At 59.4% G+C, this 20,890-nt stretch overlaps 1 protein-coding gene across 1 annotated transcript in view; it reads left to right on the forward strand.

The window, feature by feature from the left end:
* WNT7A (Wnt family member 7A) overlaps positions 1–20,890 on the forward strand; it is a 63,848-nt gene that overhangs the window by 12,425 nt on the left and 30,533 nt on the right. Inside the window, exon 3 of the mRNA NM_001192788.1 lies at positions 9,002–9,273. Coding sequence (NP_001179717.1) covers positions 9,002–9,273 — 272 coding nt within the window. The remainder of the gene's footprint in view (positions 1–9,001; positions 9,274–20,890) is intronic.

Raw genomic sequence — 20,890 nt, forward strand, 5'->3', positions numbered from 1 at the left:
TGGGGAGAGCTCTTTGAAGACCCTCTCTCCCTTGTGTCTGGGGAAGAGGCAGGATATGGGAACGATCAGATTCTTAGCACATATAGAAATCTGCTAGGAGTCCAGCATTATCGTCAACAGAGAAACGGTGATTTCCTGACATGCGCTCCTGGGGACGGCTGCATTCTTTTTCAAATACTCACGACCTCCTGTTTGGTACGCCCCTGCGGAATTTTTCCAGGGAAGGGCACCGGTGACCTAGGACTCAGGCGCTGGGGGCCACCCTCCTCTGCCTACAAGCAAGGCTACATGGATGCGTTTCTGGGCTTCTGCTCCCACCCCATTTCACTGCTTCTCCTCTCAAGTGGTCTAGAGCAGCTCGCCCCTCTCCCCGCGGTGGCCGGTTTGGGAATCCGCATGCCTTGCACAATGGCTCCGTCTTTCCCCCATCTCGGGCTGGGCGGGTGGATGGAGCCCATGTCTGGTGAGCGGATGACAGCTTGGAGGGGTGATCTGAAGACCTTCCCAGAGAGACACACAGAAGCAAGGGGCGGGCCAGCTCCACTTTCTCTCTGCCATTTCTTAACAATACGCCATCTTGCCAGAGCAAAAGACCTATTCTTTCCCTATTCTTGTTTAGAACGCAGCTAACAAAGGACTTTTTGTCTTGTGTGCATTTTTTTTTTTTTGCAAGCCTCAGTTCATCCTGGGTTTTAGCTCTCCTGACACTATTCTTTGAGATGACTCTTTTGTTAAAACGTTCTCTTGCCAGCTTTCCTCTGGTCGACAGACACACTCTCACACTCTCGCACGCCTTCACACGCACGTTGATTCATTCAACTGCCGAGGCGTCGCAGATCAGTAGCCTGGGTCCTCTGTGTTGAACTGGCGTCGCAGATCAGTAGCCTGGGTCCTCTGTGTTGAACTGGCGTCGCAGATCAGTAGCCTGGGTCCTCTGTGTTGAACTGGTCTTTGAATTCAACACAGAATAAGGATGGTGAAGGTGCTGAGCCACAAGCCACAGAGAGGATGTCAGGAAGGCCCCTCAGAGGGGACCCCGAGCTGCGCCTTGAGGGAGACGGTGACCACAAACCCTCCTAGGAAGAGCCGCTGCTTACCCGCCCCTTCCAGGCCTGCTCTTGATTTGGTGGCTGGTCCCTTGGCTTGTTTCATCTTCCTAACATCCTTAGGAGGCAGGTGCTTTATTATTCCCATTTCACAGAGGAGGAAACTGAGGCCTTGAGAGGTCAGACAACTCACCCCAGGCCCCACCCCCGGGAAGTGGAGCTGGGATGTCAACCCAGCTGGATCGGCACTCCCCTGCTCCGGGCCCTGCTCTGAGACCACTGGGTAACATGGCCTGTCACCAGGTCAGTGGGAGAGGAAGGGTATTTGCAGACTGAAGGCAGAAAGGCTTGGAGGAAGGAAGGAATGCCTTGAGCCTTTCTTCTTTTTTTGTAAATGTATTTGTAATTAAACCACAGGAAGATACAGTACGCATGTGTGTGTTAACTGCTCTGTCATATCCGACTCTGTGCGACCCCATGGACTGTAGCCCGCCAGGCTCTCCTGTCCATGGGATTCTCCAGGCAAGAATACTGGAGTGGGTTACCAATTCCTTCTGCAGGGGATCTTCCCAACCTGGGAATTCCTGCATTGCAGACAGATTCTTTACCATCTGAGTGAGTGTCAGTCAATTGTATGGCTATTTTGAATTAGATTCTGATACACCTATGGGCCAATGTACTGCACTGTACGAGTATTTTAAAAGAACCTCAGGTGTTTGAACAATCTTCTGCAGGTTTGTTGTTGACCCTTGACGAGCAGCAGCAGTGCGCTCCAGCCTTGCTCACCGGGTGGAGATGCTTGGTTGCAGTGGAGGCAGGAGAGAAGGGCGGACGCTGGGGACTGGAGATCAGCTCTGTGGGCCTGTCCCATCAGCCAGGCTCAGCCAAGACGCGAGCCCCTGAAGCCCCCACTCTTCCGTTCATCCAGGGGTACCCCAGTTCCTCGGCTTGGAGACAGCCAGGTGTGGCATTCTGAGCCCAGAGAGGGCTGTGAGTGCCACGCCATGGGGCTGGCAGAGGCCACCTTTTTCCATCTGTATGTTTTCCAAATCATCATATATTTCGGCCGGTGTCACTGCAGATTGCTCACTCTCTGACCCATCAGCTTTAAATAGCAAAAGAGAAAAAAAATACAGTGCACTTTGTGGTTTCCAGTAAGATACCGTAAATACACCCAGATAATATTCCGGTGCAAACCATTTGCAGCGGCTGTGCAGGGCGGTGGAATGGAATCTTTCGGGCAGGCTCGGACACCAGTTCATTTCCTCTGTCCCCGCCGGGATCATTACGGAGCTGGAATGCGGGGAGGGCGTCAGCCGGGCTCCCCGGGTTCATCTCCCTGATAACTCCAGTCTTTACGAAGAACCTCCCAGGGAACTGAGCTTCTCTGAACACAGAGGTTTCGTTTCATCTTCAGGGCAGCTGGGTCATGTCCTCTGGGCGGTTCCCACTTCCTAGGCAGGGAAGCTGAGGCTGGGGAGCCGGAGTCCTTGCTGAGGGTCACCCCGCTGAGTAGGGAGCAGGTAGGAGGGACGAAGAGGCTCCATCATAGACAAGTTCGGAGCTGAGGCCACCCGGGCTTCTGGCTGGAAAATTACCTGCAGGTGCAGGTGGCCTAGTGGAGGATCCAGAGGCAGCGGTGAGGGCAGGACTCCTGCTGGTAGCCAGGAGACCCTGCTCCTAACCCTCAGGTCTCGCTGACTCACTGGTGACCCTGGGCAAGTCTCCCGGCCTCTGTGAAGCTCTGGGTCCAGGAGGAACCTTGGGCTTTATGTCTGTGGTGCTGGGTACTTTTCTCTGGTTCTGAAGACAGAGGGCCCTCTGCCCAGGCCAGGCGGTGGGGCTGGCAGGATCTCCTCCCATGCCTGCTCCCACCACTGCCCATGCCAGGGCAGGGCTACCTGACCCTGGTGGCCGGGAGCCCTCTCTCCCTGTGCAGAAGCCCCACCCCAGAGCTCCCTGCCCCTGTCATCTCCCTGTCCTACACTCTGCAGGGCCCTGGGCTGCCTGAGTGATGCGATCTTGCTGTCTGTCCCCCCAGAAGGCAAGGCTTCGCCCAGATCCCTCCCTCAGGTTCCTCAGCCCCCAGCGTAGTAACCCCCACCCAGGAGGTGCTCAGGAAATAGCTGTGGAGTGAAGGAACAGGGCACTTGGCTTGGTCGGGGGCCAAGGAGAGGCAGGGCGGATGGAGGCTCTTCCTCTGCTCAGGGACCGGAGGGACGCGGGGTGGTCAAGGCGAGAGGGGGCCGAGTCTGCCCCTGGAGGGCATGGTCAGCGATGGCCAAGCCCACTGGCCCCATGAGGAAGAGTCCGGAAAGAGCCTGGCCAGGGACTGGAGCGGGTGTCCTGACATCAAGGCAGGAGAGAGGGTCAGACTCTGGGGCCAGGCTGACCGGGTTTGGGTCCTTGTCAGAGCACACCACCTCTCTGGGCCTCAGTGTTCACGTCTGTAAAATGGAGATAATGACACCACACACCTCAGGGGATGCCAGAATGAGGCAAGTCGATCTGCACTGAGCGTTTAGGAAAGAGCCTGGTGCACAGGAAGCATTTCACGACTTTGCTTTTCCTCTTATGAAGCGGGTGCCAGTGGGTCACCACCTCGTCCCGTTCCTGCAGCAGTAAAACAGGCCCCCAGGGACACGTGTGTACGTGTGTCCAGGGAGACTCACGTACACAGCTTCGGGAAACCGCCCCACCGGAGGGCCTTCCCCAGGCCGAGAGAGGGGGGTCCCGGGAGCACGCATGTGATCGGGGTCGGGGGAGTCCTTCGAGGCGACCCGTGACCTCCGGGTTGGCATCCTGGCTGTGCTCCCGAGCTCCGCTCCCCGAGCCCCCGTTTCCCACAGACCCAGTCAGGAACTGCTGTTTGCCTGGGCGGGCAGAGGGCGTGGGTGGGCGGCGTGTAAGGTGGCCTCTCGCGGAGAGTCTGAGGGTTTAAGATTTTGGGACCCTTGTCTACCTTCTTTCTGCTGTCAGCTCTGTTCTCAGCAGCCCGTCCCATCTGAATGGGTCTTATAAGTGATTTATTGATGTTTTAACCAATAACCATTGAATGGCAGAAATAAAGGCATGTTGATTGGGGTCGATGCCTTATGCCAAAGGAACCTCTCTCAAGTGTGGGCTTTCCCATGCAGTGAGGAGCCAGGAAGGGAGGAGGGAGCTGGGACTGAGGAAGGACCCTGCCGACTGACCGGGGCCCGGAATCCCAGTCCGGGCTGGTTTGCTTCTCAGAGCCTCGGTCTCCTCCTCCTTAGTAACCTTGTGGAGAATGGTGGCCACCCGCAGGGCCACTGGGAAACAGCCTCAAGTGTGGGTCTGGAACAGAGCAGTTGCTTCACCAAGGTCCCTTCTCTTCTAGCCTCTCCCTGCATCCCCAAAAGCCCCCAAACCCCAGGCCTCAGGCTGACTCTGTGCCGATGCCCTGAGTGGGGCGACGGCAAGGTCGTGCCAAACAGGCGCAGCCCATCCCTGCCCTGCACCTGCCAGGTCAGAGCCTCTCTGGACCCTGATCAGCTGGGTTCCTCGCCCACAGCTGAGCAGAGCTCTTCCCCAAAGCGCCGAGCCAGTAATAAGTGCTCAACGAAGCGCCCTCGGCTTTTGGCTCCTGTTGGGAGCCTGCCTTCATTCATTCACTAAACAGATGACGTACTGAGTACCCGCTCTGCAGCAGGCCCTCGGGACACGACACGGCACTGCCTTGCAAGGGGTGAGGCTCAGAGCCAGCGGGAGTGGTCGGTGCGGCATGAGCAACAGCCAGCAGACGAGTCTGACACTGCAGGAGGGCGATGGAGAACGCAGAGGCATGGAAGTTTCTCTCCGTTCTTCCCAGGAGGCCTGGGATTCCATCTGTTACAATTATCATAATTCTCGCCCCCGCTTATTCATGCGCCGGCCACGGGCCAGGTGGGTGAGACTCACAGATACAGAAATGGAGGTTCAGAGAGGCTCAGTGATGTGCCCAGGGTCACCCAGCTTCTGGCAGGGTGGAGTTGCTCATTCATTCAGCCCGCCCTCACGCGCTGTCATGGGGGCTGTCAACAGTTGGAGCCAAACAGGCCAGGAACCCCGAGTCTGGCCGGGCAGCCGGATGCTGGGTCATTCCCACACACCGGCCTCTGCATGAGGCAGCTGTGTCCTTCAGCCCTGGTGGACCAGTGGCTAAGACCCTGCCCTCCCAATGCAGGAGGCCCGGGTTCGATCCCTGGTCAGAGAACTAAGAGCCCACCGCAACTAAGAGTTTGCATGCCACAGCTCAAGTTTCCGCATGCTTCAGCTGAAAGCCAGCACAGCCAAATACGTATATTCTCTTAAGAAAGATCTTTAATAACAGTCACAGCAGCGGTATCAACTGTTTACGGGACGGTCACTCCGTGCCGGGCGCAGTGAGTCGGCCTCCTGCCGGCCCATGACTCACAGATGCTCTTACACCCATTTCACAGAGGGAGCAATAGAGGCCTCGACAGGTGAACAGGCTTGACAAGAGTTGCACAGCCAGCCCCCTGCCCAGGGGAGCTTCCCTGGTGGTCAGTGAGGAAGGGGAAGTATGGGGCTGGGCAGTCCTAGTCTCACACTGGTGGGCAAGGTCTAGGCCAAAGTCAGTAGCAGGAGTCAGCAGCGGCCCTTCCGCATCTGGACCTGAGCAGCCGGTTCCTGGGTCCTGGGAGCTCGGAAGCTAAGAGTAATGGTCCCTTTGTTTCCCAGGGGCCGTGGGTGCAGACGTGAGGGCCAGCTTGGGGGCGGGGGGGAGAGGGGAGGCCATGACCCATGATAGACTTCACCCTGGTCAGGGAGTGACCTTGAACTCAGGGAAGCTGTGTGTGTGCAGGGGTAGCTGCCCTTCTCCCACCCATTTGGGATAGGCTGGGGGGATCCCGGTGGGAACAGAAGCCATCAGCATCGCTGTTGGGTCTGGGTAGGTGTCCTCCCTGAACGTCTGGGTTGCCACGTGTTACACAGGGGCCTCAGAGGCCCGGGACCCTGGGTGGGAGAGCCCCGCCCCTGTCCCAGCCCCGCCCACTGAGTGGGAGAGCCCCGCCCCTGTCCCAGCCCCGCCCACTGAGTGGGAGAGCCCCGCCCCTGTCCCCAGCCCTACCCCGCCCCAGGGATGAGCCTGGGGAGCAGGGCAGGTCTCAAGTGGCAGGCCAGGGCCCCACCCCTCCTCAAGTTGCTGCTCTGCTCTGGGGCGAATAAAGGAGACACAGTGTCCGCTCACCTGCCAAGGCCACCAGCCGGGCCTCCGCACTCTGCGGTCATCTGATCCCCAGGGACAGTACCTGGTCTGCACAGCTCAGCACTGCCGCCCTACCAGTTGGGTGGCCTGAACGAGCCAGACTTTTCTCTCAGCCCCAGTTTCTTCAACAAATGAAGACTCCTTCTTACCTCACAGACTTCTCCTAAGGGACTGTTAACTACCATCATCAGTAGGAATAGTAATCAATTTGATACCCGGGGTCAGTTTCTCACGCAGGGCTTCCCTGGTGGCGCAGATGGTAAAGGGTCTTACCTGCAATGCAGGAGAGCTGGGTTTGAACCCTGGGTTGGGAAGACCCCCTGGAGAAGGAAATGGGAATGCACTGCAGTATTCTTGCAGAGGAACCTGGTGGGCTGCAGTCCATGGGTCTCAAAGAGTCAAACGCAACTCACACACGCTTTCTTTCTCATGCCAGGCTCTTTGCTAAATTCTCTGTTAACTCTGCCAAGTCCTCTCAACCTCCCTAACAAAGTGGGTGGTCGTTCTCCTACTTTGTAGTGCAGGCACTGGAGCGCAGAGCAGTTAGGTGACCTGGCTGAGGCCACACAGCCAGAAAGTGGTGGAACGGGGCTCTCCTCTCCATCTCACTCTCTGTGTTCCCTCCACCTGGCGATTCTCTGCTGTCTGTGCGGCTCTGACTTCGCTGTCGTCTGTGTGCTCCCGTGGGTCGTTTCCTTGTGGGTCTGGTGTTCGGTAGTGTGAGCTAGAGCTTGAGCCTCAGGACGAGGAGGAACTTGTCTGCGTTGCAGTCACTGCATGGCCGAGCTGGGGTTTGGACTTGGGTGTTCGCGCTCTGGAGCCCCTGGGTGAGCAGAGCTGTCGTAGAATGCCAGGGTCTGGCCGTAGCACAGTGAAGCAGTGGGTCCGGCAGGTGGACAGGCCTACGTGTCTGCAGGGTTGGTGGAGCAGGGGCCGGCGGGGGAAGGTGGCTGGGGGGCAGGGTGCTCATGTCCTGGCAGCCTGGGTCGGGGGCTGTGCAGTGAAGGGCGGGGGGTGTGAGAAAAGGCCTGCCTGAGTCAGGTGACAGTGACCCGGGGCTTGAAGCATCTTGGGGGTCGCTGCCTCCTCCACCTCCCCGGCCCCCGCTTCAGCCACCGTCACCCCCCTCCCAGACCCTGAAATGCTTCTCTGCCCGCAGAGCCTCTTCCTCCAGGGGCTTCCCTGACCCCCACCCATCCTGGCTCTGAGTGCCCACACCACACGCGGGGCCTGGGATCCTGTCCTTCCTGGTCAGACGGTGCTGCTCTCAGACCCAGAGGGGCCGGGAGGCTGTGTCACCAGCCCAAGTGACTCCCCGCTGGGTTCTGTCTCCTGCCCCCCAGCTATGCAGGACCCTTGCACCCCGCTGACCACCCCAGCACCCTCTTGCTGGGCCCATGTACCTCCTTCCACGGGGCCTGCAGCCTCCCTCCCGGCCAGGCCCCATCTCCACGTAGCTGGGAAAGCGTATGGGGAAGCGACCCCTCAGCGCTGGGTCTCAGCCTTCCCTCTGTAAGGTGGGGACCCCACCACAGCGCCTTTCTCATGGGGACCCCAGGGAGCAAGAGGTCAGAGTTTAGAACAGTGTCTGAAGGTGGAGCCCACATGCTGCGCAATTGATTCAAGCCTGTGAGAGTGAACAGAGAGTGAGGACTCGATGCCACTTTGAGCGGGGTCCCCAGGACCCCGCTTCCCGATGCCGGTCTGTCCTCCCGTCCCTGCGGGCGGTCCCTCTCCCCTCCCCCAGCTCTGATATCTGTGTCAGACGGAGGCTGAGGATGCAGGTCCCAGCCTTGTCTGCACGTGCTCACAGTCTCGTGGGCTGGACCTCTGGACCGCAGGTGACCTGGGTGCAGCAGGAGCAGGACCCCGAGCACAGGAGCTGCTGTTCAGGCAGGCGCCACGGGCCAGGTGGGCGCCCAGAGCTGCGGACAGACTCTCATCTCTCTCTCTTTTTAATCCTTACTTATCTTTTGACTGAAAATTTTGCTTTTATTATATTGGGAAGAGTTATTAAGTAGTTGTATTTAAACATTATTGTTCAAAAAATAACAATAAAATATATATTGAAGCGTAAGGATACATTTGCACACCGCATTTTGCAAAAGGTCCTTTCATTAGTTACCTGAAGGCTCAAAGTGGCAAAGGGCCGTCACTCTCCGTTCACGTTCGTAGGCTTGACCCAGTTTCATAGCAGGTGTTCGCCACCATCAGACACCGGTGAAAAACTCTGATCTCCTATTCCCTGGGGTCCCCACTTTATGGGGGAGGCCGAGACCCAGGGGAGGGTGGCAGCGGCTGAAAGTACCAGAGGAGAGGCTGATGTTCTGTGGTTTCGGCCCAGGCCTGTGGCTCCAGAGCCTTTGCACGCTGCGGGTGTTCGGCGTGCTGTTTGACGGTCGCCAGGGCCTCGTGTGTGTGTGTGCGCGCCGTGAGCGCAGCCACGTCAGTGTGGAGCGTGGGTGGTAATCGGTATGCTGGGGGGCCCCTCCTCTGACGTCACAGGGGCCAGGCAACCAGGTGCCCCTCTCCTGCGCTGCCCCCGTCCACTCCCCAGGGCGTTCAGTGACTGGGGATTGAACTGGGGTGCACGTGATGGGGGAGCTCTGGGGGCCAGGGACGGGCACTGGGCTGGTCTTGGTGGACCCCAGCGGAGCTCAGCCTGCCTCCTCACCCCAGATGCCCGGACCTGAGCCCAGTGTTTCCGCTCTTGTCCCCGCAGGGAGCCGGGAGGCCGCCTTCACCTACGCCATCATCGCCGCGGGCGTGGCCCACGCCATCACGGCGGCCTGCACCCAGGGCAACCTGAGCGACTGCGGCTGCGACAAGGAGAAGCAGGGCCAGTACCACCGGGACGAGGGCTGGAAGTGGGGTGGCTGCTCTGCCGACATCCGCTACGGCATCGGCTTCGCCAAGGTCTTTGTGGATGCCCGGGAGATCAAACAGAACGCCCGGACTCTCATGAACTTACACAATAATGAGGCAGGCCGGAAGGTAGGTGGCCGGGGGATGCCTGGCGCAGGTGCCACGAGACGGCTTCTTCGTTAACGGCTGGGGTTGGGGGTCTGGCGATGGGGCACGGGGCTCTGCCCTTGCCTGGTTCGCCTGGAGTCCGTGGTCCATTCGCTGCTGGTCGGGGGTCCTGTGTGGTATGACGCTGGTCAGTTACCCACAAGGCTGAGTAATTGTGTCCCTGTTAGAACATTGTAACCCAGCAAGATGGGATGAGGTGTGGATATGAACTCTAGTCCTGGGATCCACAAGATCAGCTGTAAAAACTCAGACTGTGGGCCAGGGGGGCCTCGGGAGTTGAGATGAGTTCAGTAAAAGTCATCCCCCTGGGGTGCATGCCAGGGCTGCTAACACGTCTATGGTCAGATTAACCAAGATCTGGAGCTGAAAAGGATGGAGGGGACCACCCCCTCTTCACTATCTCCTCACGCCCTCCAAGAGTCTGGGCTCAGCTTGGAAGACGGTCCGGGGTGTCCCAGAGTGGCTGCCGCCTCTGGCTTTAGACCCAGATTTTCATGCACAAGCACTTCATTTTTTCGCTGTTTGTTTTTAAAACTGGTCGTCACCAGTGACTCTTGAAAAATGTGCAAGAGGGAAAAGAGAAAGAAGGTTACTCCAGGGGCTCAAACACGTGTCCTGGCAACGGGGCCTGGCGCTGCCTGTTTGGCTGCCAGGGATCCTTGCTTTGCTCGAGCGTGTCTGGGGGCCAGCGGTCTTCTCCCTTCGTCCTCACGGCATCCTTGTGAACGGGAGCACTGTTACCCCATTTTGCAGATTGAGAAATTGAGGCACAGAGGGGTTGACTGACGTGCTATTCAGGGTTAAAGCCAGAATGTGAAGCCTGGAGTCTGGCTGGCGGGCTGGCCCTCTGCACAGCGTGGGCTGGAAGCGGGCCCCCTGGGTTCTGATCATGGCTCTTGCCACTCTCCTCCTCCTGGGAAGTAAGCAGGGCTGGCGGGAGTGTCCTCGGTCCAGGGCAAGAAGAGACAGGGAGGGGGCAGGGGAGCCCTTCCCAGGGCCTGGCACACGGCTGGCCCTCAGCACAGGGTGGGTGTGACCGCAGACGGTGCGTACGTGTGGCGTGGGAGGGAGCTGTCTGGTACCGATGTTGGGGGTGGCCTGCCCGTCTCAGAGGGGAGCCGGGCTCCCTGCAGGCGGACAAGGAAGAGGCACCAGCGGCCGTCTGTCCCTCCCGCTGTGTCAGAGCCTCCCGGCTGGCCATGGTGAATCACCGGGCAGGTGATGATGGTGGGACGGGGGGTTGGACTAAAGGCCCTGCCGGTCCAGCCCTGTGCCGGGAGTGCCTGCCCAGGGAAGTCTGTCCCACCCGCTTGCTATGGTCGGAGCACTCCTTAGGGCTGAGGTCATGGGCTCCCTCCTAACCTGGAAGCTCCCGTCCCTGGGAGTGGACAGCTCCACTCTGGTTTGAGAGGACACTTGAGGGTGGCCTCCTGGATGGCCATTCAGCCAGACGCTGTATTTTCCAGAGCAAAGAGGCTGAATCTGGGGCTCCCCAGTGCACACTGATCCACCCCCAGCGCAGCTGCTCTGTGGTTTGGGGGTGCAAGCAGAGGCCCGGAGCGGGTCCTGACTAGCCTTCAGCTACCCGGGGCAGTGGCCACACCACTCGGTCGGAGCACAGCAGGAAGGGGGTCTCCCTGCCTGGCTCCTCACCCGCAGAACCGAGGCACCCCAAGTGACCGGACGCAGATCCCAGCGGCCAGGAGCAGGGCCTAGCCCCAGGCAGCCGAGGCTCAGCCTGGGCCCACCCCTTTGGGGGCCTCAGTGTCCTCATCTGTCACACGGGTGATGAGCCTCCATTTGCTCCGGGGCTTGGCGGGGGCGCAGTTGGGGGATGCCCAGGACCCTGCAGCCTGTAGGCATGGGACCCCGCACCAGAAACTCTGCCCACCCCAGGCTTCCGTGGGCCCCAGGTGCAGTGGGGCTGGAGGTCTTGGTGAGCTGGAAGTCCTGCTGAGCGTCTTGGAAGGAGGCGCAGATGTGTTTATCGCCGGCTCCCTCCCCCTGCTGAGAGGAGACAAGACTCAACCTGACCACGGGGCTCTGGGCTTGCTGGCAGCCGTACGAGAGAAAGGGGGGCGGGGGGCGGGGTGTGTGTCCCGGGGGCCGGGGTGGTGGCAGACCCCACGAGGGGTGGCCCTGGGGCTGCAGGGGCGCCCCCGACCCAGCTGACTGATGACGAATAACGCGCAGGGACCACCCTGTCTCCAGTTTGCTCCGGGGGGCGCCGAGCCAGGCTTTCACCTGCAGATGTGTCCGAGGGGCTGCGCTGGGGGGGCAGTGGGCACCCCTGCAGCCATGACCTGCTGTCCCGAGCAATCGTGTGGTCAGCAGTGTTGAATCAGAGGGGTCAGGCGAGAAGACAGAGCCAGCAGATCCTTTGGAGATGTGATGTTCCAGTCAGAGTCGCTGTTGGAATTTTGTTGTTCAGTCGCCAAGTTGTGCCCAATACTCTGTGACCCCATGGACTGCAGCACGCCAGGCTTCCCTGTCCTTCACCATCTCCTGGAGCTTACTCAAACCCATGTCCATTGAGTTGGTGATGCCATCCAACCATCTCATCTTCTGTCGTCCCTTCCCTTGCCTTTAAGTTTTCCCAGCACCAGGACACATATTTTGGAATTTTAGGGTCACCGTATTTTGGGGTTGACATCGCAGACTGTTGAGGTTGGGGCTGTAGAATGTTAATGTTTACACTCTCACACTTTAGGTTTGAAATCAAGGTCTTTGGGAGGGAGCGAGGCGTCCAAAGCGGTGGGTTGGAATCCCTGGACGGTGTTGGGATCTTTGCGGCTTTGCGTCATCTCTTTCCCACCTTTGGGGCTGTGTGAGGGGATGAGCTCACCACTCCTTTTGCCCTCAAGGTGCTCAGTCTAGTGAGAGAGGTGGGTAGAGGAGCAAAAATGATAATTCGGGACTGAGCGTACAGGAGACACGCAGCTGTTCAGGAGGCTCATAGGGGCTCAGAGGTGGGAGCAGCTTCTTCTTGGACAAGTCCAGACACCTCTAGGGCAAAAAGGAGGGACCCTTGAGCAGGGCTTTGAAGGATACCTAGGAGTCCTCCACGTGGAAAAGGCAGGCGGGAGGGAGGGAGTTCAGGGAGAAGTCACGGCCGCTGTAAAAGCATCGTGTTGGTCGCTCAGTCGTGTCCAGCTCTTTGTGACCTCATGGACTGTAGCCCCCCAGGCTCTTCTGTCCGTGGAATTCTCCAGGCAAGAATACTGGAGTGGGTTGCCATGCCCTCCTCCAGGGGATCTTCCCAACCCAGGTATTGAACCTGGGTCTCCTGAGTTACAGGCAGATTCTTTACCATCCGAGCCGCCAGGAAAGCTCTACAGGGGCATGAAGTCCTACAAAAGCATGGGCCCTTGGGGCAGACTGCATATACGTGGGAGAGGGGCCCGCCGGTGACGGGGCCGCAGAGGGGCTGGGGTCAAGTGTAGGCCCAGGAGAAAGCATCCCCCTTGGGCTGGCGGTTCTTGCAGAGGCTTTGCAGGAGGGGTGCCGGGGGCAGGTCTCTGGGACCAGGTGGGAAGCAGAGTGCAGGGGGTGGGATGGTAGCGGGTGCCCCAGCCCTGCAAAGCCCACAGGTGGGCAGGGGGCACTGCCATTTAGGGGCCAGAATGGGCGGGAACCCAGCTCGGGTTGCATCTGGGGTGGATGGGTGGGAGCCCACCTCCCTGCAGTCAGGCCCTGGGGCGGGTGGAGACTGGACATGAGGGGTGATGGTTATAAGGGTGCACTTGGGCTTGGGAGTGGGGGGCCCCACGAGCAGCAGGTGGGGAAGCCCAGGGACCACGCGTGCCTGGAGGGAGGTTCTGGTTGGAGCCACTTCTGGAAGCCACCAATGGGAGGTGAGAGCCAACGCCCTGGGGTATTAGCAGGACAGGCTAGCCTGAAGATTGTACTGGGAAGGCCCAGAGCCGGGCTCAGCCCTGGGGAAACAGGCACTGGGGCAGGAACGTATGGGCCGCAGAAGACAGGGAGGTGGGCCTTGTGGATGGTCCCTGATCGCTGCGCTTGGAGCCGGCTTTCTGCTGGGAGCCTGGGGGTCAGTCTCTGTGCCTCCATGACGCTCCTGCACCGGGCTGGGCTTGCCTCCGAGCCCTCGCTGGACATTAAGCGCCATGCGTGCAGAGGAGCTCTGGAGGCCCTTCCTGGGCGCACGGTGCCTGAGCCCCGTGGAGGCAGCCCTGGGGATGGGGGCCCAGCTGGGATGGGGCTGGCCCCGCTGGAATGTGCCGCTTGCTCCAAGGAAGGTGAGCTCAGGGAGATGGAATTCCACCCGAATGGGAGTCACCTCCCAGTCCCTGCCCAGCCCCTGCCCGCCGAGGGTGCCGGTCTTGTCCCTTCCTGCCCTGCCCCGTCTGGTCTGGGTGCTCCCAGGAGCGGGCTTCCCACCCTGCCCTAAGGCCCGGGAGCCAGGGGACGGCAGGGCGCTGGCCTTGGGTGGCTGGGGCGGGGCCCAGATAAGGCTGCTTAGCTATGCTCCCCTCTGCTGTCCTGAGGGCCACTTGCATATTTGATCGGATGGAGTGGTCAGGTGGCACGCTGAGGGCCTGAGCCCAGCCAGGTCCCGCCTGCCCCGGAGCCGGCCGGCCGCCCGCCCAGGCTGAGCTCTGGGGAGGCCTCCGAGGGCCTCCATGTCCTTCCCGGCTCCAGGTCTGGTGCCCCTGTGGGTTCTTCCCTTTCCAGATGTGACGGCTTCCAGCTGCAGCTTGAGGGAGGTGGACCAAGGGTTGCTGTAGGCAAACCCCAACCCTCCAGGGCTTCCATGTCCTCCACGGCGGGACCCTGAGTGTCAGAGGGTCTTCTAGTTCTGACGTGAGGGGATGGGAGGAGTGCAAGGTGCTTAGGACCGACTGGACACCGGCCGTGTCCCCGGCCGTATGCTCTGGGAGGCCACCGAGCTTGTGTTCCTGCCTCAGGGCCTTGGCACGTGCTGTTTCCCTGGTCTGGAATGCCCTTCCCTCAAACGTCTGCGTAGCTAATTCCTGCTGGTCTCTGCTCAGAGGTCTCCTTCCCTGGGAGTCCGTCCCTGACTTTCCACCCGTCTGTCCACCTCAGCTCTGTTCACTGTCCTGCTTTGTCACATTTACCGCCATGTGAAGTCATCTTATTCACACATCTCTTTATGTCTCTGCTCGGGGCTTCCCTGAATGGCTCAGCGGGTGAAGAATCTGCCTGCAATGCAGGAGACACAGGAGACGTGGGTTTGATCCCCTGGGTCAGGAAGATCCCCTGGAGGAGGAAATGGCAACCCACGCCAGTATTCTTGCCTGAAAAATCCTCTGGACAGAGGAGCCTGGCGGGCTGTGGTCCAGAGGTGTGCAAAGAGTCAGACACGACTGAGTGATGAAGCACACACTTAATGCGTCTGTCCCCCGTCTCCTCCCACTACATCATCAGCACCGCAAGGGCTGGGCGGCCTGAGTTTGCAGCTGTCTCCTCCGTGCCTAGAACGGGGCCTGGCACACAGTAAGTGCTCAGGCAGCGTGTGTGAACTGACGAGTGACGTGCCAGGCATCGCCTCTCACCTGGGGGGATTTCCCAGGCCTAGGGCTGCCAGATAAAGAACAGGCCTCCCAGTCCAGTTCGAGATACTGAAGGGTTTTTTAGTACGAATGTGTCTCCAGTGTTGTGTGGGGCATATTTAGAGCAAACATGTATTCATTGCGTATCTCACAGTAAAACTTCAATGGATTTCTTGCATTTTTACATTAAAATGTTTATGTTGAGATGTCAACCCACGTGCGGTTATAAGAATTCAGAAGGCTCCTGCATGCCCGTTGCTTGGTGTTCCCCGGCAGCTTGTAAAATTAACACGGCATCCCAGCCGGGTGTGGCTCGGCACGGTCAGGACACAGAACGTTCCGTGGTGAGGATTCCTGTGCTTCCCTTTGGCAGCCGGAGCTGCTTCCCTGCTTCCTTGTACCCTCCTCAGCCCTTGTTGTTCAGTCATGCCTCTGTCTTTACCTAAGTGGACTGCAGCACACCAGCCTCCCTGTCCTCCGCTGTCTTCCAGAGTTTGCTCAAGCTCATGTCCGTGGAGTCGATGATGCCATCCAGCCATCTCATCCTCTGTCTCCCTCTTCTCCTCCCACCTTCAATCTTTCTCAGCATCAGGGTCTTTTACAGTGAGTCAGCTCTTCGCATCAGGTGACCAGAGGATTAGAGCTTCAGCATCAGTCCTTCCAGTGAACACCCAGGACTGATCTCCTTCAGAATGGACTGGTTGGATCTCCTTGCAGTCCAAGGGACTCTCAAGAGTCTTCTCCAACACCACAGTTCAAAAGCATCAATTCTTCGGCGCTCAGACTTCTTTATGGCCTTCCTAGCCTTTGGCAGCCACTAATCTCTTGTCCATTTCCACATTTTATCATTTCAAGGTTGTTATATAAGTGGAATCACACAGTAGGTAACCAGTTGGCATCGGCTTTTTTCGCTCAGCATAATCGCCTCATGATTCATTCAACTCGTTGCGTCGATGGAGAGTTTGTTCCTTTCTATGACGGAGTGTGGTTTCATGGTATGGAGCCCTTCCCCCATTCAGGGCTGTCTGGGTAGTTTCCGGGCAGGGGCTGTGGCACACGAGGCGGCTGTGAACGCTGGTGGACAGGTTTCGGTGTGAACACACAGTTCCAGGTCTCTGGGGTCGGTGCCGTGGCTGTGTGTTGAGCCTTGTGAGGAAGGGCTACACTCTCGCAGAGCGGCTGCGTGGTCTTAGGTGGCCGCCGGCGCTGTGCCAGGGAGCGTGTTTGACTGCATCCTCTCCAGCACTGGGAGTTGTCACTGGCTTTCAGTTTTGCCGTTTGAGAGGTGGGTGCAGGTCCTCACTGTGGTTTCAACGACTGTTTCCCTCGTCGCTAGTGACGCGGACCGTCTTTCCACGTGTGTATTTGCCAGATGAGCATGCTCTCCCTGGGAATGTCTCTTCGTGCCTCATGCCCATTTCTGATTTGACTGTGTTTCTTGCTGCTGAGTTTTGAGAATTGCTTGTGTGTTCTGGATGCTAGTCTGTCAGACGCACGGTTTGCGGTGCCCCCTGCTCTGGTTTATGCTTCTCCTTTCCTCCTTTTCGTAGATTCTTTTGCAGAGCAGATGTTTTTAATTTTAATAAGGTCTAATTTATCAGTTCTCCCTTTTACGAATAGTGCTTTTGTGCGGAGAACTCTCTGCTGAGCTCTCGGTCCCGAAAATTTTACCGTTTTTTTCCTCTAAAAGCTTTGTAGTTTTACATTTGAATCTGCCTTTTGTGGGGGGGGCCTTCCTTGGTGGGCTCAGATGGTGAAGAATCTGCCTTGCAGGAGACCCAGGTTCGATCCCTGGGTTGGGAAGACCACCTGGAGAAGGGAATGACTACCCTCTCCAGGTTTCTTGCCTGGGAAATCCCATGGACAGAGGAGCCTGGTGGGTTACAGTCCATGGGGTCGCAGAGAGTCAGACACGACTGAGCGACTTAACATACACACATAGCTTTAAATATTTTTATAACGTATCTGTTCCGAAGTAAAACTCAAAAACCGAAGCCCCTACTCTGGTCCCCAGCCTCTACTGTCCTGGTCTCCAGACGGCGCTGAGAACTGTGCCATTTAATAAATGAGAGACCCATCACAGAGACCGTGCCGAGGCCACAGGCAGCGGGCGTGGGGGCAGGATGTGCACCCCGGCCCAGCTCAGCACCCGCTTGCTGTTTCGACCCCTCCCCACCCCGTGACCGGCTGAAGCAGGGGGTGGGCTGGATGGGGTGCTGCCGTGGGGCTGGGAGGTCCCCGGGGACAGCCCGCAGGCATGGCCAGGCCGGGACGTGCAGGCCCAGAGGAAGGAGTCAGGCAGGTCCAGAGCGGAAACCGCGAGGAGGGGCTGGAACGGAGCCCGCAGGGGCCTGGGGGGAGGATGCCCGGGAGGCCTGAGGGCTTTTTTCCAGTTCTCCGTGGTGACACAGCAAGGGCAGGGCACAGCCAGGTCCGGTGGGTGATGTTGCCGTGGCGATAGCAGTGGGAGGGGCAGGGAGGTGATGGGGGGCGGGGGCAGCCCCAGCCCTTCCCCGGAGAAGGGAGATGTCTCCGGGACCCCAGCTCCACGGGGCCTGGTCTTCAGCACCCCGCTTAGCCCTGGGTTGCTGAGACCCCCCCCTCCCAGCCCAGTCCGGGTAGGCAGAGGCAGGCCCAGAGGTCTTGGGAGGAGCTTAGGACCTCAGCCTGAGGCGGGTGACCTTGGGGAGGCTGTCACTGTCCCCCGGTTAGCGAGGGGCCCGGGGTGGGGGCGTGGGGAGGCAGGCGGCAGGACCAGGCAGAGGAGGCTGGGAGGCTGCCGGTTGCAGCTCTGATGATGGGATGAGCCAGAAGGCAGGTGCCTGGTTGCTGGGAGAAGGTGGGGGCCGGGTTCTGAATTCTCGCCAACTTCATCCCCACGGTCCTGTGAGGCTGCCATTCTCCGTTGTCGTCTCCATCTTACAAATGGGGAAACGGGGGCCCAGAGAGGTCAAGACACAACCCAGGCCACATAGCAGGCAGGCACTGCCTTGGCTCTGGATCCGGCTTTTAACCTCTCACAGCTTCTCCTGCCCCAGGACCTCTTGGACCTAGACACGTTTCTCCCCATTTCTTCCATCCCGTGGTTCCAAGACGTTATCCTGAGATTCTCCAGCACCCTGTTTGGGGCACCTCAGATGCTCTGGGGCCCCCACCCCCCCAGAAGGCCCCAGTGTCTGAGGTTTGGGGCTCGTAGGTTATTTGGGCACCTCCTGTCCTCTCCTGTCCTGGCCGCTGCAGTGCTGGGGCAGCCTTGCCTTCGTCCTGGGAGAGGACTCTCCTGGGCCATGTGGAGAGGAAGTTGTGCCCATTGTCCGTCGCCAGCAGGAGAGGGCCTGGGCCATCCTGGGGGTGCAGGACGAGGAGGTGCCAGGGGTACCCAGGCCCGTGCTGGGACTCGGCACACCTCCTGCCATCGTGGGACCTCTGGGATGGCTCAGCCTAGGGAAGCTGGCCAGGGACCCCCATCCTGTCCCCCTGCCAACTCCTCTTGTCTCTCTGGGCAGGCATGAGAACCACCTCAGCACCTCCCAGAGCCCATCCTGGAGGCCAGTGCCCAGTGGGTGCACTCTGCAAGGTGGGGCGACCTCAGTGTGATGCCCGCTGTCCAGAAGGGGTCCTGGAGGGCTCGGGGGTTGCAAGGGCCTGTCCCCTGCCTTCCTGCGCACAGCTGTGGAGCTGAGGGGCTGGGCTGAGGCTGGCTTGGCCTGCTGTGGGGACTGGGCTCTGGAGATGGTGCCCAGCTTTCCTGTTTCTCGGCTGTGTGACCTTGGGCGTCTTAATACGCCTCTCTGTGCCACAGCGTCTCCCTCTGCAAAACGGTGACGATCGCTTCGTATTATGAGGGTTGGAAGAGCAAAGGCATTGAAAGTGCTCCTAGCCCTGCTGTCCTGCGTGGCCGCCACGGGCTCCGCGTGGGCTGAAGTTTGAATTCATTGCCAATGAGTAAGACAAAGCATAGCCCTCAGTCTGCGTTTCCAGGGCTAGGTGGCCACGTGGCTTGTGACTCGGGCAGGAAGGCCCAATGGACAGGCTGGCTTGGGGTGGTGGGCACTGGGCTCATACCTCTGTGTCACTTCTCGGGGGACACGGAAAGGTCTGGCAGCGAGGGGCGCAATCGTGCTGCCTCTCTGGGCCCCAGCCAGCCCAGGACAGGGCCTTGCAGAGGGGCTGTGGGTGGCGGTTCCCTTGGAAGGCGTCCCCAGAGCGGCTGCGGGCCCTCCGGGGGCGGGGTGGGGGGGGACACGCATTTGAAACTGGCCAAGGTGGGAGGGGGCGGCCTGGCGAGGCCCCGTGAGGCCCCCCAGGTGGGGCGCAGCAGACGGGGCTCAGTTTCAGCGCGGCGAGACCAAGTCAGAAGGCGCCCAGCAGGGCCAGTTGCCACCTTTGTGCTCTGCAGGGGGAGTGGGACTCAGGGTGTTATCAAATCTGCCCAGGCCGGGGAGGGGGAGCCGAGTGGGGGCGCGGTGGAGGGCTTGGCACCCGCGCAGCAGTGTCACTTGCCCTGATTCTGACACTTGTGTGTCCCTTGAGGAGCGATCAAGGTGCTGTCGTGTCCCCCAAAAGGACCCCTGGGCTGACAAAGGGCTTCTTCAAGCACCCCCCTGCAGCGCACCTTCGCGACGCGGGTCCTTGCTCTGTCTACACGAGGACGTCCATTTCACCGGCCTGACCACCTTGGGCAGAGGTGGGGCGGTCCTCATGAGCTCCATTTCGCAGACAGGCAGCCGAAGCCCCGGCTCGAGGGCTGCTGCAGGTCTGGGGCTCACCTGACCTCAGGGCCACCCCGGGACATTGCGGGGAGGGGGCGGGCCAGGCAGCGCCCGCTGTGGGTGGACAGGGCCCACCCAGCCTCCCCTGCTCAGCGCGCCCCTCGCAGGGTCTGTCTCACCCTGTGTGTTGGCCTAGTACCACTGGTCTCCATAAATGAGCCCCCGGCCCCCCAGGGGAGGTGCTGTTGCTCCCATTTTACAGATGGGGAGAGTTGGAGGCACAGGTGGTTAAGGGGTGGACTGAGGTTGCCCAGGCAGAAGACGTGGAAGCAAGCTTCCCTCTCAGCCACCTGCCTGTGCAGCCCACACTCTGCCCGGCCTCTCTGGGTGTCTTCTTAGTGTGTGTGTGTGTGTGTATCTGTGTGAGTCTGTGTGAGTCTGTGTGTGTGTGTCTGTGTGTGTTTGTGTGTGTGTGTGTCTGTGTGTCTGTGTGAGTCTGTGTGAGTCTGTGTGTGTCTGTGTGTGTTTGTGTGTGTGTGTGTGTGTCTGTGTGAGTCTGTGTGTGTGTGTCTGTGTGTGTTTGTGTGTGTGTGTGTATCTGTGTGTATCTGTGTGAGTCTGTGTGTGTGTCTGTGTGTGTTTGTGTGTGTGTGTGTGTGTATCTGTGTGTGTCTGTGTGAGTCTGTGTGTGTGTGTCTGTGTGTGTTTGTGTGTGTGTGTGTATCTGTGTGAGTCTGTGTGAGTCTGTGTGTGTGTCTGTGTGTATTTTAGACCTGGAAGGATTGGTAGTAGTTTGAAATAATAATGATTCTAACAACGTTTGTAAAACACTTTATAATTTGCAAAGCCGCCTGGTGGCTCAGGCAGTAAAGAATCCCCCTGCAGTGCAGGAGACCCTGGTTGGATCCCTGGGTCGGGTAGATCCCCTGGAGAAGGAAATGGCAACCCACTCCAGTGTTCTTGTCTGGAGAATCCCAGGGACGGAGGAGCCTGGTGGGGCTGCCGTCTCTGGGGTCGCAGAGTCGGACACGACTGAAGTGACTTAGCAGCAGCAGCTCTGAAGCTCCGTGTGTCCCATGGACCATTTGTGTGGCTCGCTGAGGACTTGGGGAGGAGGTGTGCGGGAACTCGTGGAGATTGGTCACTTCACTGGACAGAGGAGAGCGGGTCGCTAGGGGCAGAGCCCGCTGTGTGGGCCCTCCCTGCTCTGCGACAGGTGAGGTCCCCCTGGGCCTCTTGGGGGTGTCAGAGCAGCTCCCCCAGGAGAGAGCTCTGCCCCGGCCCTTCCCAGCCCGCCCAGAGGTACCCAGGCTCCGCCACAGTCCTGGAGCT

This window comes from Bos taurus, chromosome 22 (genome assembly GCF_002263795.3).
Source record: "Bos taurus isolate L1 Dominette 01449 registration number 42190680 breed Hereford chromosome 22, ARS-UCD2.0, whole genome shotgun sequence".
In the NCBI taxonomy this organism is placed as follows: domain Eukaryota; kingdom Metazoa; phylum Chordata; class Mammalia; order Artiodactyla; family Bovidae; genus Bos; species Bos taurus.